At 39.8% G+C, this 14,417-nt stretch overlaps 1 protein-coding gene across 2 annotated transcripts in view; it reads right to left on the reverse strand.

Annotated features, from left to right (window-relative positions):
• Positions 1-14,417, reverse strand: part of LOC121641058 (thrombospondin type-1 domain-containing protein 4-like) — a 45,844-nt gene that overhangs the window by 31,000 nt on the left and 427 nt on the right. For both annotated transcript variants that reach the window (XM_041986939.1, XM_041986932.1), the window contains exons 2-7: positions 13,126-13,210; positions 12,922-12,991; positions 11,483-11,793; positions 9,925-10,357; positions 8,767-8,869; positions 6,773-6,909 (exon numbers count right to left, since the gene is read on the reverse strand). In XM_041986939.1, coding sequence (XP_041842873.1) covers positions 6,773-6,909; positions 8,767-8,869; positions 9,925-10,357; positions 11,483-11,793; positions 12,922-12,991; positions 13,126-13,154 — 1,083 coding nt within the window. In that variant the 5' untranslated portion in view covers positions 13,155-13,210. The remainder of the gene's footprint in view (positions 1-6,772; positions 6,910-8,766; positions 8,870-9,924; positions 10,358-11,482; positions 11,794-12,921; positions 12,992-13,125; positions 13,211-14,417) is intronic.

The following is a 14,417-nucleotide window of genomic DNA, read 5'->3' on the forward strand; positions in this document are numbered from 1 at the left end:
TGTGTGTGTGTGTGTGTGTGTGTGTGTGTGTGTGTGTGTGTGTGTGTGTGTGTGTGTGTGTGTGTCATTTATTTATTTATTTGAGAGGGGTTATCCATTTACTTGTATCCTGCTGTGGGAGCACCTTTTCCCGCTTAGCAGTACTTCTTCCATTCCTAGATCTGCCTGCTTCCTGCCTTAGTCCTGCATTTGGGTCCTGCCTCCACAACAAACTCTGACACATAGGGTTGTAGAGTCCCCATCCAGATATCGATTTCAGGGTAGGCCCTGCATATTTCAGCAAGACAATGCTGAAAAACATACTACATATATCATAACAGCATGGCTTCACAGACCTAGAGTCTGGATGCTGAGCTGGCCTGCTTGCATCATGAAACGAAATATCAGGCAACAACGGCACAGATCCAACCCAAACAAGAATGGGACATTCATCTCCTAAACTCTAGCAACTGGTCTCCTCACTTCCCAGATGTTTAGATACAGTCATTAAAAGAGGAGGGGGATGCTACACAATAGTAAAAATAACTGAGTTCCAGCTTTTTGGAGATGTGTTGCTGACATCAAAATCAAAATGAGCTAATATTTTCTATGAAATGGTACAATGTCTGTTTCAAGATCTTATGTTTAAGCTTAATTGGGGATAAAATATGTATTTATGAGATTTGCAAACAATTACATAACCTTTTTATTTACATTTTACACAGCATCCAAACATTTTTGGAATTCAGGTTGGTCTTTATTGACATACAACTCATGAGAATAAATTATTTCACGGAACTAAACTCAATGTATTTATGTTTTGCAAGCATATGTTTTTTCAGTTAATAAAATATGTGCATTTTTTCATTTTTTGTGAGTTTAAACAAATAAAGCAGAAAAAAATTAAAGCATTTACTTGTAAGCCACAAGTTAGGGAGCTTGCTGCCACTTAAAACAGCCAAAATTAGATAGAGGTGCACCATATCAGGTACAAGTGATTAGCACATGGAGAAGCCCAACTTATTTATGCTGTAGACCCAGAAGTACTTTAGTTTGCTCTTGATTATGTTATCACTACGGTGAGATCCAAAAGTTGTTTAAGGTCCTCGCTTTGTAGGCAGAGACTCAGCCGGAACCAAATTCAGTCATAGATTAATATTATAGCCACAAATACTTATCATATCTGTTACTGTAATATCTGTTGGGCAGGCTTCCCTGACATGAATGAATAACCATCTGCAGCAAGTAATGATAAACACCCTGTGAGCCTGCAGCTGGGGCTGAGATTGAGCTATCTCCTCCAGTCTGTGCCAGGCAGGCTGTATATCAGCACACTCATCCTCCTTTTAACAAGTCTGTCTGTCCACCACAGCAGGGAATGCACAAAACAGATGCAGCCGTCAGAGGAGAGATGTGAGGAGTGGTCTTGGCTGTTGTTTGATAAGTTTGGGCCTGAGCCGCTATCTGGGTGCTGGGAAATATGCCAGTCAGAGATGGAGGTTATGTCGGAGGACTCAACGTAGCATGCAGTGGGTCCGATATACACTCCTTTTAAGTTTTATTTTTATGGGGAGTTAATCATGTCCACTCTTATATGTGTTACATCACTAGAGAGACACAACTGGAGCAAGACATATTTTTACCCTCAACTGGATCCACTGTCGCCAGCAGTGAAGTGTGTGGTCAGTAGTCGCGTTTTAAAAACACACAGCCTTCTCAAATGCACTTCCTTGGCATAAAGGGAGAGAAGTCACAGCTGAGTGGACTTCCCACCATAAAGGGATCTTTCTTTCACCATTTTTGTGACACAATCAAGGGGGTTTAAATGCCTCAGAGTTGAATTTTCCAATGTGTACATGTACACAAATCATAGAAAACTGCCTGTAAGTGATCCTAAAAAGACAGATCACTGGGAAAATCATGGCCATAAATATAACAATAATTTAACCATTTCACTAAATTAAGTGGTGCAGTGCTTTACTTTTTAGTTTATACGCAACAGAGGATAAAAAGCATCATCAGACGTCATACGAAAATGAAGGCTGAAGGGAAATTTTTGGTGGGCAATGTTTATGTGTCAGAGGAGGTACAGCATTTTCATAAGTTTTATACTGTATAAGCCACCTCAAATTAGAAAATATTGGGATAGTATGGACTCAGTTTTTTGTTTTTTTAAGCAGTGACACTTACATTTACTTTCAGTGAAAGGATGTGAAAACATTTGACTATTTCTACCTCTACAGTACAGAATAAAATTAAACATCTCAAGGAAACTACAGAAATTAAAGGACAATGGGTCAAACCTAAATAAGATATCGAGGATCTCCAATCTTACATTAAGGAAAATAGTTCTTTATCAACGGTTAAATATGAACACATAAGCAAAGGTTTTCTATTTACTTACATAAAGGCCCATTTATGCTCCCTTACGTACATAAATAGCAACTTCCTTTTTAAACTTTGTCATACGTCATCGTCCTCACACTTCTATGTGTCTTCTGCATTGCCATGGTTATTAAGTCAATGTCTTCATTAGTGTGCATTGCTAAGTCCAGAGTTCATTCCCACAAGCCGATGTTAGTTTCAGACACCATTTTGTAGCAGTAATGCACTGGTTTGAAATTATTTTCAACCAACCAACACACCCTAAACACTTGCATATCCTTTCTTCAAAAGCTAACACACTTTCAACAGTTGTTTTCCCTGTCTTCATTCTTCTTCTGCTTTTTTGTTCCCTTCCTGATCCTCTTCTTCTTCAGTTTGTTTCTTTCGCTGGTCACATGTCAGCTATTCTGCTTAACACTGCCCCCATGATTTCTGGTGGTATTGCTCCATCTTCTGGATAGCTAAGCTCCCTGAAAACGGACAAAATTATGCGTATAACTGCCACAGGAGACGGGTGAAACTGTCCGTCCATCTGCGTATTCGTCTTCTATGTTGAGCATAAATGGGTCTTAAGGGAGCATAAATGGACTATTTACTGTGTAAAAAGAAGCCTTACTGACCCTATGGCCATGCCATGGGTCCTCCACAAAAGACAAAATGGACAACCAGACCTGTATCAGCAACAAACCCAAAAGCCAAGAACAACAGATCCTGCCTTCAAGACAACATCTTTTCCAAGGGTGTCCATACATTTTCCAACATGACAATGCAAAAGCACACTCTGCACACTTTACAAAGACACGGCTGGAGAAGAGGGGAGTACAGGTACTGAACCGGCCCAAATTTGAGATGAAAAATGCCAAAATGACAATGTTCCTGTATTGTTGCACATCATCTGAAACGTCATCGATCAGTATCCTTAAAGTCAGGATGTCTTGAGTGTTGTGGGAAGGACTGGCAAATATCTCCCACAAATGTCCAATACATTGCACAAGTTAATGTTAATAAAAGAAAACAGACTGTGTGCAGCAGCTTTAAACATTTCCCTCCTGGTGGCTGAAAACATTCAGCAGAAATAGCTTTGTCTTGGGAAATGTCATCAGTGTCTTTTAGGTCTGCTTAAAGATTTACAGTAGCATTTCTGTGCTGCATTAAGACATGCTCTGACTTGTTGGATTTGCTTAGTTGGAAAACTGGGTTGGACGTTTATCTATGATTCGGCTTTTTTCCAAATCAGATGAATCAGTCTCTGGTAAAGCTCCAGGTCTGAAACGCCTGACAGTGATGGAGTAATCAGTTTGAACCGAAGCTGTGTGAGACATATACTCTGATCCATGTGGTGTGGAATGGGTTTTGGTTGAAAGGAATTTAACATTAGATTGTTTAGTTTATAACATTTTTTTTCATATTTGATAATACAGTTTCTGAACCAAAAAACACCTGACAAAACAATTCTCTGCAAAACGATTTCAAGAAAATTTGACAAAAAATGCTCCCAGAAGCAGATTTTTTTTCACATTGAGGTATCACCATAACAACCACACAAACTTGACTTTTCATGCCAGCCTTTGAGCTAGAGCATAATCTTCATCTTACCTTGTCATATAATAACAGAAGAAAGCAATATTTCCTTCTGTAATGGCAAGCGTATGAAAAAGATATGTTAAAAACATGTGGTGAAATGTAGTCTGGTATAGTGTTCATCTTCAAAAGGATTTTAGTGAGCTTGTTAACACTGCTTGTACTGTAAAATATCAAACACATAGTGGGCTCAAATAATTGAGGTACTTCATCATCTAAAGAGCAGCTGGCCGGCTGAGCGGAAAGCGGCTGGAGCAACACTGAAACAGAGCACACATTGTGCATGCTTTGCAGCCACAGAGGATACAGCAGGTTTGCTACAGACAAGCTTACCTCACCTGAGCTGGAAGAGGCAATCAGCTGTGACGTTCCTCAGAATCAGCCTGAAATGCGGTCAAACCTGCTCATACAAAATACTTCTTTATATATCTGAGTTCTATTAATAAAACATATTACAAGAAGTATCATGCCATTATTAAGACATAGTCAAGCAGGGGGCACCAGACCAGCTGATGATTGACTGATCAAAACAGACACCAGTCATTACAAACACCATAAATCTTCACTTTTTCTTGTGGTTCTTTCCACCTGCATGCTGCTGCTGACACAGCTGATGAATGACTTCTCCTCCCTCTGATGCAGTCTTTTTTAAATCTCTCTGTTTGCAATATGTATTCTATACATTGTGATATGAATTTGCAGGCTGCTCTTCTAAAACCTTCAGCTTTTTTTTGGGAGAGAAGCTCTATGTTTTCTCAAAAAGAATCTTAGTTTGAAGATGTACTCTTTTAAGTAATAAAATAACTTTACAAACTATAAAATGTTTGCTTCTGACATGTTTTGATGGCACACTGTTGTCAATTACACACATTCCTGCATTTATTCCTGCAACATCCAGGGGCTGAGAAACAGCTCTCACATTTTATTTTCCATCCGACTCAGCAGGTGACAGCTCAGTTTAGCATTACGGTACTGCAGCATTGCCATTCTGAGTTTGCACCATGGCTGTTATAGCAAAGAAAGTCAAGAGGACATTATCGGAGAAAGCAAGGAAAGGAAAGAGAGAAAGTAACAGTGTAGAAGAGACAAGATGTAAGACATGTGCCGGATTACCCTTTGTTAGGTATCACCAAAGTGTTTAGTGTGCGGGGCTTCAAATGGCTGGATAAGCAGAAAAAAATCAGGGTGAGGACAGTGAACTGTTCACTTGCTTGTTAACACAAATAACTCATCAGACAATCACATTGCCGCAATTCAATGCATTTATTTATGTACACATGGTCAGAACATGGTACTTGCTAAAGTGCAAACTAAGCATCATAATGGGGACGAAAGGAGAGTTAAGTGACTTTAAATGTGACATGGTTGTTGGTGTCAGAGAGGCTGGTCTGAGTATTTTAGAAACTGCTGATCTACTGGGATTTTCACACACAACCATTTCTAGGATTTACAGAGAACGGTCTGAAAAAGAGAAAATATCCAGTGAGCAGCAGTTGACTGGACCAAATGTCTTGCTGGCGTCAGAGGAGAATGGGCAGACTGGTTGGGTATTAAAGGCAACATTAACTCAAATAACCAATAGGTTACAACCAAGGTCTCTGAACACACAACATGTCTAAGCTTAAAGCAGATGGGCTACAGTGCTAAGCATCATTTAAACACCCCAGCCTACCGCTGACCATGTCTATCTCTTTAGGACCACAATGTAGCATCTTCTGATGGCTACTTCCAACAGGATAATACACCATGTCACAAAGCTCAGATCATCTCCAGCAGGTTTTTTGAACATGACGATGAGTTCACTGTACTCCAATGGCCTCCACAGCCAACCAGGTCTCAATCCAATACAGCAGCTTTGGGATGTGGTGGAACGGGAGAATCTCATCTGCAGCAACTGTGTGATGCTATCATGTCAAAATGGAGCAAAATCTCTGAGGAATGTTACCAACATCATCTTGTATCTATGCCATAAAGAATTAAGTAGTGGAGGCATCAAGGAGTCAAGCCTGGCACTAGCAAGGTGTACTACAACTCTTTTAAAAGAGGATCCAGATAAATGATTTATTTATCTTGCAGATCAGTTACTTTTGCACAACTTCCCAATTCATCTGCATTTAGTCTCATTACTGATAATAATTCAACCCAACAGATACAAAGGAGCAGTATGATGAGTGCTGCAGCAGTGAAAATGTTAAATAACGATTTAGAAATCCTAGAGCTTTTTATCTTGATTAAATCTTAATGTTACAGAGACTGTAGGTGGATCATTGTGTATGAGAAACACACAGGGTTTACCAAGAAAGGTTGCTACATGATCAACGGGAAATTAGCTTTTTTACTAACACATTTATAAGTGTTAAGCCCTGATCAAAAGAACAGTAAAGTGAACTAAGCACAAAGCCAGTGATAAGCAGACCCACATAGCAACAACATCCTGCTTTGGTCAAAGAGGGTAACACTAACTTGACTATCACATCCATAGGTCACAAAGAGAGAACCGACTCTAATGCTATGCTGCCCTCTTTTGGTCACAGCCATCACTACATCTGCAGTCAGTACAGTGTAGTTCCTGCTAAAAATACAGTAAACCACCCAACATCTAAACTAAACTACACCTGAAGTTGCTTCTTTTTCTATAAAATAAGATAATAATCACACAAGTGAAAGTATCTACAAGAAATTAACATACAATGCAACAACAAGAGCAGTTTGAGGGAAATAAAGCTTCATGAACATATCAACCGTTTTTTTAGCATGATGCAAAGCAAAGCTTTACACATCCAAATCGCTCCTGCAATGTTAAAAAAAAAGTGCATTTGTGGCCTACCGTGCACTTTCCGGCCACACAAAGAGAAGTATCATTCTTTCCACACGGAGTACCATCGATCACCCGGTCTGACTGCTGCACGTAGAATCTGAAGCCTTTGGCCCTGCAGTTGAGTTCACAAATCTGCTCTGCAGGAACTGAAAGAAGATAAAGGACCTTGTGACATCTGTATATTTTGAGAATATGTTGGCAATAACAGAAAGTAAAGAGATTTACAAAATGATGGATACTAAATACAATATGTGAATGTACGTTTATATCTATGGTAGCTCAATACTGTTATTATGTGGCTAAAATAAAACACATTTTTATGTCAACATTGAGTTCATTACTCAGAAAAAATGTAAAACATGAAGTGCTTTTTTAGAAAGCAGTTAAAAAGATGTGCACATCAAGTTAGGGTTTGTAGCATAATATTTAAATCAATTTAATATTCATGCAGCAGCCCTTAAATTACGTAATTCTCTAAAACAGTAGCCAGCATTGTTTGGCATGTAACTCATGCAATCAGTATGTAAGGTTTCTTTCTCAATCTCTTGGCTGTTTTCTTTTAAATATGTTTGAATATCAATCAATCAAAACACAAACAAAGCAGAAGAGAAACATAATAACCTACAAGTAATGTGCATTTCTGCATCATCAACATGTGAAAAAATGCTTGATGCTTTTTATTAAGAACAAAACATTCAGTTTGATGTTTGACAGAAGAAGAGGTAAGCACAACAAGGCGGTACACTTTCGATTTTGTCCATATGGTTTATCAATTAGATTTATTAAAAGTCCAAAAGCCTAAAAGTCTAAGCACTGCTTAAGATGGGTGTCAAATAATTCAGACTCAACCTCTTTGTTTGGGGTGATTTCATCTTAATGTCAGCATTACCCATCAGTCAAAGCTACAGCAGTCAATGCTCAATACACTTCTGTTAGACCGGGTATTTATTTGGCTGCTGTTATATCCATTCAGCAAATGCCAAATCATCAGGTGTTATGACTGTTGCCTGGATACCGCAGGTGAGAAGGGTCACAGAGTTTGTATGAATGAACTTTCAGGCTGTGTAGTTTGTATGGATCAAGCAGGTGAAGACGTACCACTCTGTGAAAGTCTAGTTACCAGTAAGTTTGGTGCGACATCTTGTACTCTGCTTGTCTGATAGATTTTTTGTAAAGCACCCCCGTAGCAGTGCCAGCATAAAAAAAAGTGAAACATAAGACTTAGGAACAGTTTTGCTAAAAACTTTTAGATCCATTTTGGTTTTATTAGTTCAGTAGTTATCATTCCTACAGTGAGAATGTAATTTATGTGTATAACACTGCTTTTCCTGAACTGGGCTACATGTATAATGAGTCTAAACAGATACCCACAGACCTCCCTCTTCCTAGTCACCTCCTCCAGTGTCTCCAGAGGAACCCTGAGGCATTCCCAAGTCATCCGAGAGATGTAAAATACCTCTCCCCCCGAGTCCTGGGTTGTTGTTTCAGGAATGTCGTACTTCCCATGGGAGGTGTCTGCAGGGCATCCTGACCAGACACCTAAACTATCTTTCAATGCAGAGGAGCAGCAACACCATTCTGAGAAACTTCAGATGAGAAACCCCCTAATGTTCGACCTAGGTGCTCCTTTGGAGGAAGCTTGTTTCTACTACTATCTGTTTCCAGTTTCACTTTATCAATCACCACAAATAACTTTTAGGTAAAAGTTTGATGCAGATCAACCAGTAAATCAATAGCTTTTGCCTTCTGGATCAGTTCTCTCTTTACCTCAACCAACCGGTCAACCTCTGCATCAGTGCAATCTTCCACTTATGACTAAGAACCAGAAATAATTACTATCCTCCACTTGAGACAGCAAGTCACTCCTAACATAGATTAGGTTACTCCACTCTTCTGCAACTAAAAATCAAGGACTCAGACTTGAAAAAAAAAGCTAAATATTACATGAATATATTGTACATGTGCACATGCTGTATTGAAGTGAATACAAGCTCACAGCTTACCATCATTAAAAGGTTCCCACTCATACAGTCTGCCCATGAAAGGCTGGTTGTTGTAAGAAGAACACTGAACAGCTCGGGTGTGTTTGCTGGATGGAGGACAGACCTGAGGATGGACCAAAGAAACACAAACACTTCTTTTATTTTCCATTAGGATGTAAATCTGAGCCTGTCCATCTTTCTGCAACCCCAACAGCCTCCTGCTGTCATGCTCTGTAGCCTCTGAAAGACTGTTGCTGTCAATCATTGGTGTTTTAATGGTTTCCACCCCTAGACTTGAAGTCATCCTTACTTGACAATAAGAGTTCGATTTCAACATTTGTGAAAGCTCTGCAGTGAAACTTAACCTCCTTTAAGTCACTTCGAATATCCTTTGTCTAAACAAGCTTGGGGTCTGCTTGACTTTACTTGAATGTCTGTGTCACTGCTCACCAGGGAGACAATATACAGACCCCAGACATTGTTTGTTCATGTTAATGCACACAGTCCATAACTTCGGCTCAGATAAACAAGGCTCATCCTCACACTTGGTAAATGTACCCAAGTCTTCAGCATCACTTGTAGGTTTAAGTTGTAAGGACACAGTATGTGGTCTTGTCATGGTTTTTACTCCAATAAAAGCATGTCTGTCTAACAAAGTGCACAGAATTAACTCTAAGACACTGAAATTACAATGAGCAGAGTTACAGAAAAAAAAGAAAGGACGAAGACGATTGACTGTAGAACACTGCATTCAGCTTTACAGAAGACTATAAAGCTGAATGCAGCTCAAGAAAAAATGCTGCCTTTTACGCTGGATGACTAAGTGCACAGAGGTGTATTGAGAAGAACACTGCTAAAAACACGCATTTTAAGCTGCAGTTGGCTAGCAGAAAAAGGGTTTCTTAATTCTTCACTCAAACAGGTCATTAAAACATCAAATGACTCCACACAAAGCAATCTAACTTGTCTACTGTTCCACCACTGTGTGTTGATGGAGATATAGTTATTAAATTGGTTTGTTGTTTCAAGTATATTGCTCTTCTAACATACAAATATACCCTGGCTTTCCAAACAAGAATCAAACTGATTTTCAGGGTTTAAAAAAAAGAATTAATTGGGCAAAACATGAATGTGATCAATAAGGGGAAGAAAATGAGGAGAAATCACAGACTTGCATACATTACTGTTGCAGATTCTGTGGTGAACATGCTCCCCTGTGCAGAAGGAAGAAGGCAGCGGGTTGTAAGGTCTCTCCTGGTGCTGCTGAAAGCCGGAGTTCTGGCTGCCCAACTGCAGCTCCTGCTGGGCCCCAGCCTGGTTTGCTGAAGTGGGCTGGTAAAGAGGGGCCCAGACTTGGTTGTTTCTGGAATGATGAGCCCTGGGGTTCATGTAGGGTCTTCTGAAACGATGGAGGCTGCTGAAGTTGTTAAGGCTGCTTGAGCTGTGGCCATTGTGGCCTCTAGCGGTGTGGTGGTGGGATATAGCTGCAGCTGAGCGTCTCTGCCTGTGGCGGCGAGGTGTCTCAGAGCCCTGGCCTCTATCTGTCTGCAGGGATGCAACATAAGGTGCTCTTCCATACCCATACCTCCCTGGAATAATTTGAGTGACCCTCCTGGAAACACAAAGACCAAGACATGTTCCTGCTAACGAGAATATAAAACTGAACATCCATCATCTGCCAAAACACTGTAGAAATTATTTAAATTGTATTAGCTATAATTTATGTAAATATAGTTGTTAAATGAGAAAGCTTTATGGTCGTTCATCCAAGCTACAACTTTTGAGAAGCACCAGTGTGCCAGTTAAATTCTGGGAGTTTTTGTTGTTATTTAGCTTCTTAGAGTCCAACTCAAACAACTCCTCCAACGTTAAGCTGTCAGTTATATTTGTTAAAAAAGAAAGCACAACAGGAAGGAGGTCACAAAGCTGCCAAGCCCAAGCCGAGCCTTTGACTCCAACCATAAAGGACTGACTTTCCCCTGGGAGGCGAAAAGTCAGACTGCCCACAGTGATGGCTCCAAAGAGTCACTTTAACATCAGGCTGCTCAGTGTGCAGCACAGTTCTCAACAAAAATGACAAAACAGAAAAAATACTAGAAGTTCCTCAGAGGATACTGTCATTTCATAGATAATTATTTCATATTTATTTCCACGTATCTGCCTTTAGAAAACTATGCTGTTGTTCCATTACAAGATATCAGAACAGATCCTGACAGCTCAGAATTAATAGATGGGATGCAGTTGTAGCATCATATTCCACAAAGGTTGTGGGTCGTCAGTTCATGACAAACTGCACTTCACTCATTCATATGGATGGGCTGTACATAAGTGTTCAAATGGTAACAGAGACCAATTTTTCCCTGTATCACTTGAGGGCTCTAATCATTCATCGTCAGCTATTGATCTTTTTTTCATCGAGCAAGTAGAAAAGTGCGTTTTAGTGCATTAGTGATGCTGCAGGTGGCATTTCAGAAATTCTTCATGCCTCCATGTTTGCACTTAGATCAGTTATTTTCTACTATGATGAACTACAAGGAATATAACTGCTGTGCCCCCCTTTATTTGCGATGGTTGTTGAGTTAGGCCGTAATTGTACTCCCGTCATTTGACATCCTCTTATCACTCAAACTGAAAAAAATATTATATAAAAATTGAATTTCAATCTTAAACACAGTCAGCAGATTGTTTTGTGGCTAGGAGATTGTTCCATCCTTCTGGGCAGTACGATATCCTGTACCTGCGCTGACCAGGCCTGATCTGCTTCTCCCTCCTCAACTCTCCACTGCTGCTGCTGTTGAAGGCTCCGTCATGGTGTAGGGAAGGTGCAGGCTTTAGGGCTGAAATTACATGGCTTGGCTGCTGGGGCTGAACACTTGCTCCCCTGGAGGGGTACTGAATGTGCACAGGCAGACAGGGCCTGGTCTGTTCTTGTACCCCTTTTCCACAGGTCCGGGAGCAGGATGACCAGGGTCCCCAGGTGCCCCAGGACCCCTGAACTTCTTCCTGCTCTGCCCTGAACTCCTGTTGAGACTCTGTCCTCCGAGGAACCTGCATGGAGACAAAATATGCTCGATCAGTGACACCACAAGAACAGAGAAGTTGGATAGGGCAGTTAGATGTGAACACCAAGGACAGATGGAAAGCCTCCATTTCTGCAGATCATTGCTTTGTTTCAAAGCTCAAGTCAGTGACCTCATGTCATCACAGTCCCCCACCAATGGTCATAAAGTAAACCCTTTGTTCACAGTAAAGCCTCTTTTTGGCTGATTATTCTGTCTGTTAATGGCCTGTACCCCTATTGGCTATCTGAATTTCTCACTGTGGACCCATCCCCTTTGTGCCACAGCACCAAGGACGTATAAGCTGCAGTCACTGCACTCTCTATTTCAGGAAACTGCCAGCAGGAGCCCCCTCATGCCAAGCTGACTTTATCCATGAAGCTGCATGGAAATCCTGGTCTTTAAAGGAGCACTTTGTAGCCTCTCTGGCCAAACACATGGCTGTAGTAAAAACTCAGCTGCTGTTAACTTTCAGCGGATGGAAGGAGAACACAGAAGCAGTAGGGAGAATTTGGCACGAAGCTCCTCTGCTGTCAATCAGCCTGGGAAGCTATTCAGAGAGACCTCGCCCCCCCCCCAGCCTCATCTACTGCTTCAGCTTTTGTAACTCAATGCCACTGTCATCTCCGGGTCAGCAACAGGTCACACAGCTGGACTCCAAGTGGAAACACATGGAGCTGACTCGCAGCAACGACTGCCTTCTTCACACACAGGATTGTTTTCTGCCAGTCAGCTCCTTCCACTTCTTTCTTTCTTGTGGCTCCAGAGGCTGCAGGGTTCAGGTGGTAGTTTGCTGACACCTGACATCTGCCCTTTCTGTTTTGCTCCAATCATCAGAAGCTTTTATTGTCCCTCAACACAAGTTTACAGATAATCACCCCTCCAGGAATTACTGCTTAGGGAAGCATTCAGTTAAGCTGACCCTTTACAATCATGCATGCAGTCTTTGGAGATAAGAAGTCGCTCTTCTATGCCAACAATGCAATTAAACTGGCAAAACCTAAAGAAAATTCCTCAGGAATATTGAAGGTCTACTGTAACAATGAAGGATATCATATCAGAACACAGATTTTATTCTCTCTGGTTGTGCCACCTGCTGCTAAACTCTAGCTTTTACCTTCCTGTGGTCTGCTGTGTGCTGGCTGTTCAGCAGTTGAGACCAAAGCAGCAACAGCAGAACAGAAACTCTGCAGACATATGAGAGAAAAAATACTTAAAAAACTCTTATAAAATATGGTGATGCTTTAAAAAAATAAATGTAAAGAGAATAAACAAGATATTTAGACAAAAATAATCAAATCAGAACAAAGATTTAAATTACCTGACCATCCAGAAACAGGTTGCATGCATGGCCACTTGCTCTCACAGTTGGACACTTTGGGTGTGAAGTTTCTATCAGCACACACCTGAGTAGTGGTCACACAGCCAGTTATCTCTTTGCAATATCACATTTATGTCATTCTCAAAGTGATGAGCATTGATTCAAGTAACCTTTGAGGAAAATATTGGACTTTTTTTAAAATTACCCCTCAATTTTTGGCCACCATTTTGGTTGTGTTACCACCATATAGGATTTTTGTTTTTGTTTTTTTATTAAAAAAAATAAAATAAATAAAATAAAATAAAATAAATAATAAAAAAAAGACAGTATTTCTCTTGAAGAACTTTAAAACTCCAATTTAAACTTTTCCTAAAGGTTAACGGGATTAGTGGACAATAAAGTAAAACCAAAAACTACTCAAATAACATTCCAGATTAATATTTTTCCACTTCTTTTTATTCAGATTGCTAAATCAGTTTCCACCCCAATGAAAATGAACAAATATCTTTATTTAAAATTATAATCAACTTTATTTTTTTTTCTTTTCATAAAACAGTGACATTATGCCATCAAACTGATATTTAAAGGGTTAAAATAGTTATTACATATTTGGTTGTTGTGATTAAGACTTGACAGGAAGACCTGAACAAAAAAGTTGGAAAAATATTAATCGGTAGTTTCTTTTTATAGCAGTTTTTGGGAAAAGACTGACAGGAAAGGGTAGTTACTTATAAATCTGACACTAGAAAAATAAAAAAACTAAAAACTAACTAAATTAAATTTTTACTAATTTGTTGTCTTTAAATAAAATAACCAGCCACCCAAAATATATTGTATGGAGAATAAGTCATTTTTGTATGTTTTTTTGTTTCATAAACAGTGGAATCACGTCATTATACTGGCATTTAAAAGGGCAAAATCATTGTTTTAATTAGGACTAAAGTCGATTAAAATAGCTGAGCCAAAAAAGCGGAAAAAAAAATGTTTTTTGTTTTGGTTTGTGTGTGTGTGTGTGTGTGTGTTTTGTAGCAGTTTTGGGGAGAAGACGTTTTGTTCTCTAATGACCTGAAAGAGTAGTAAATTAAAGCTACCCATAGTTTTTTTGTTTTTTTGTTTTTTCACCACCAAATCACTCTGCCTGACAAACCCACTGACCCAAGCAAAAAGAACTTAAATACTTCTACTTGACCATGTGAGTTGACCTCTGACCTCTTTAGACCTTAATGAAGAACCCCCCTGGTGAAACCCCCTCCCTAATCGACAGCAGGTCTGCGGTCCAGCAAGAGAAATCT

Source organism: Melanotaenia boesemani, chromosome 1 (genome assembly GCF_017639745.1).
Source record: "Melanotaenia boesemani isolate fMelBoe1 chromosome 1, fMelBoe1.pri, whole genome shotgun sequence".
Taxonomy (NCBI): domain Eukaryota; kingdom Metazoa; phylum Chordata; class Actinopteri; order Atheriniformes; family Melanotaeniidae; genus Melanotaenia; species Melanotaenia boesemani.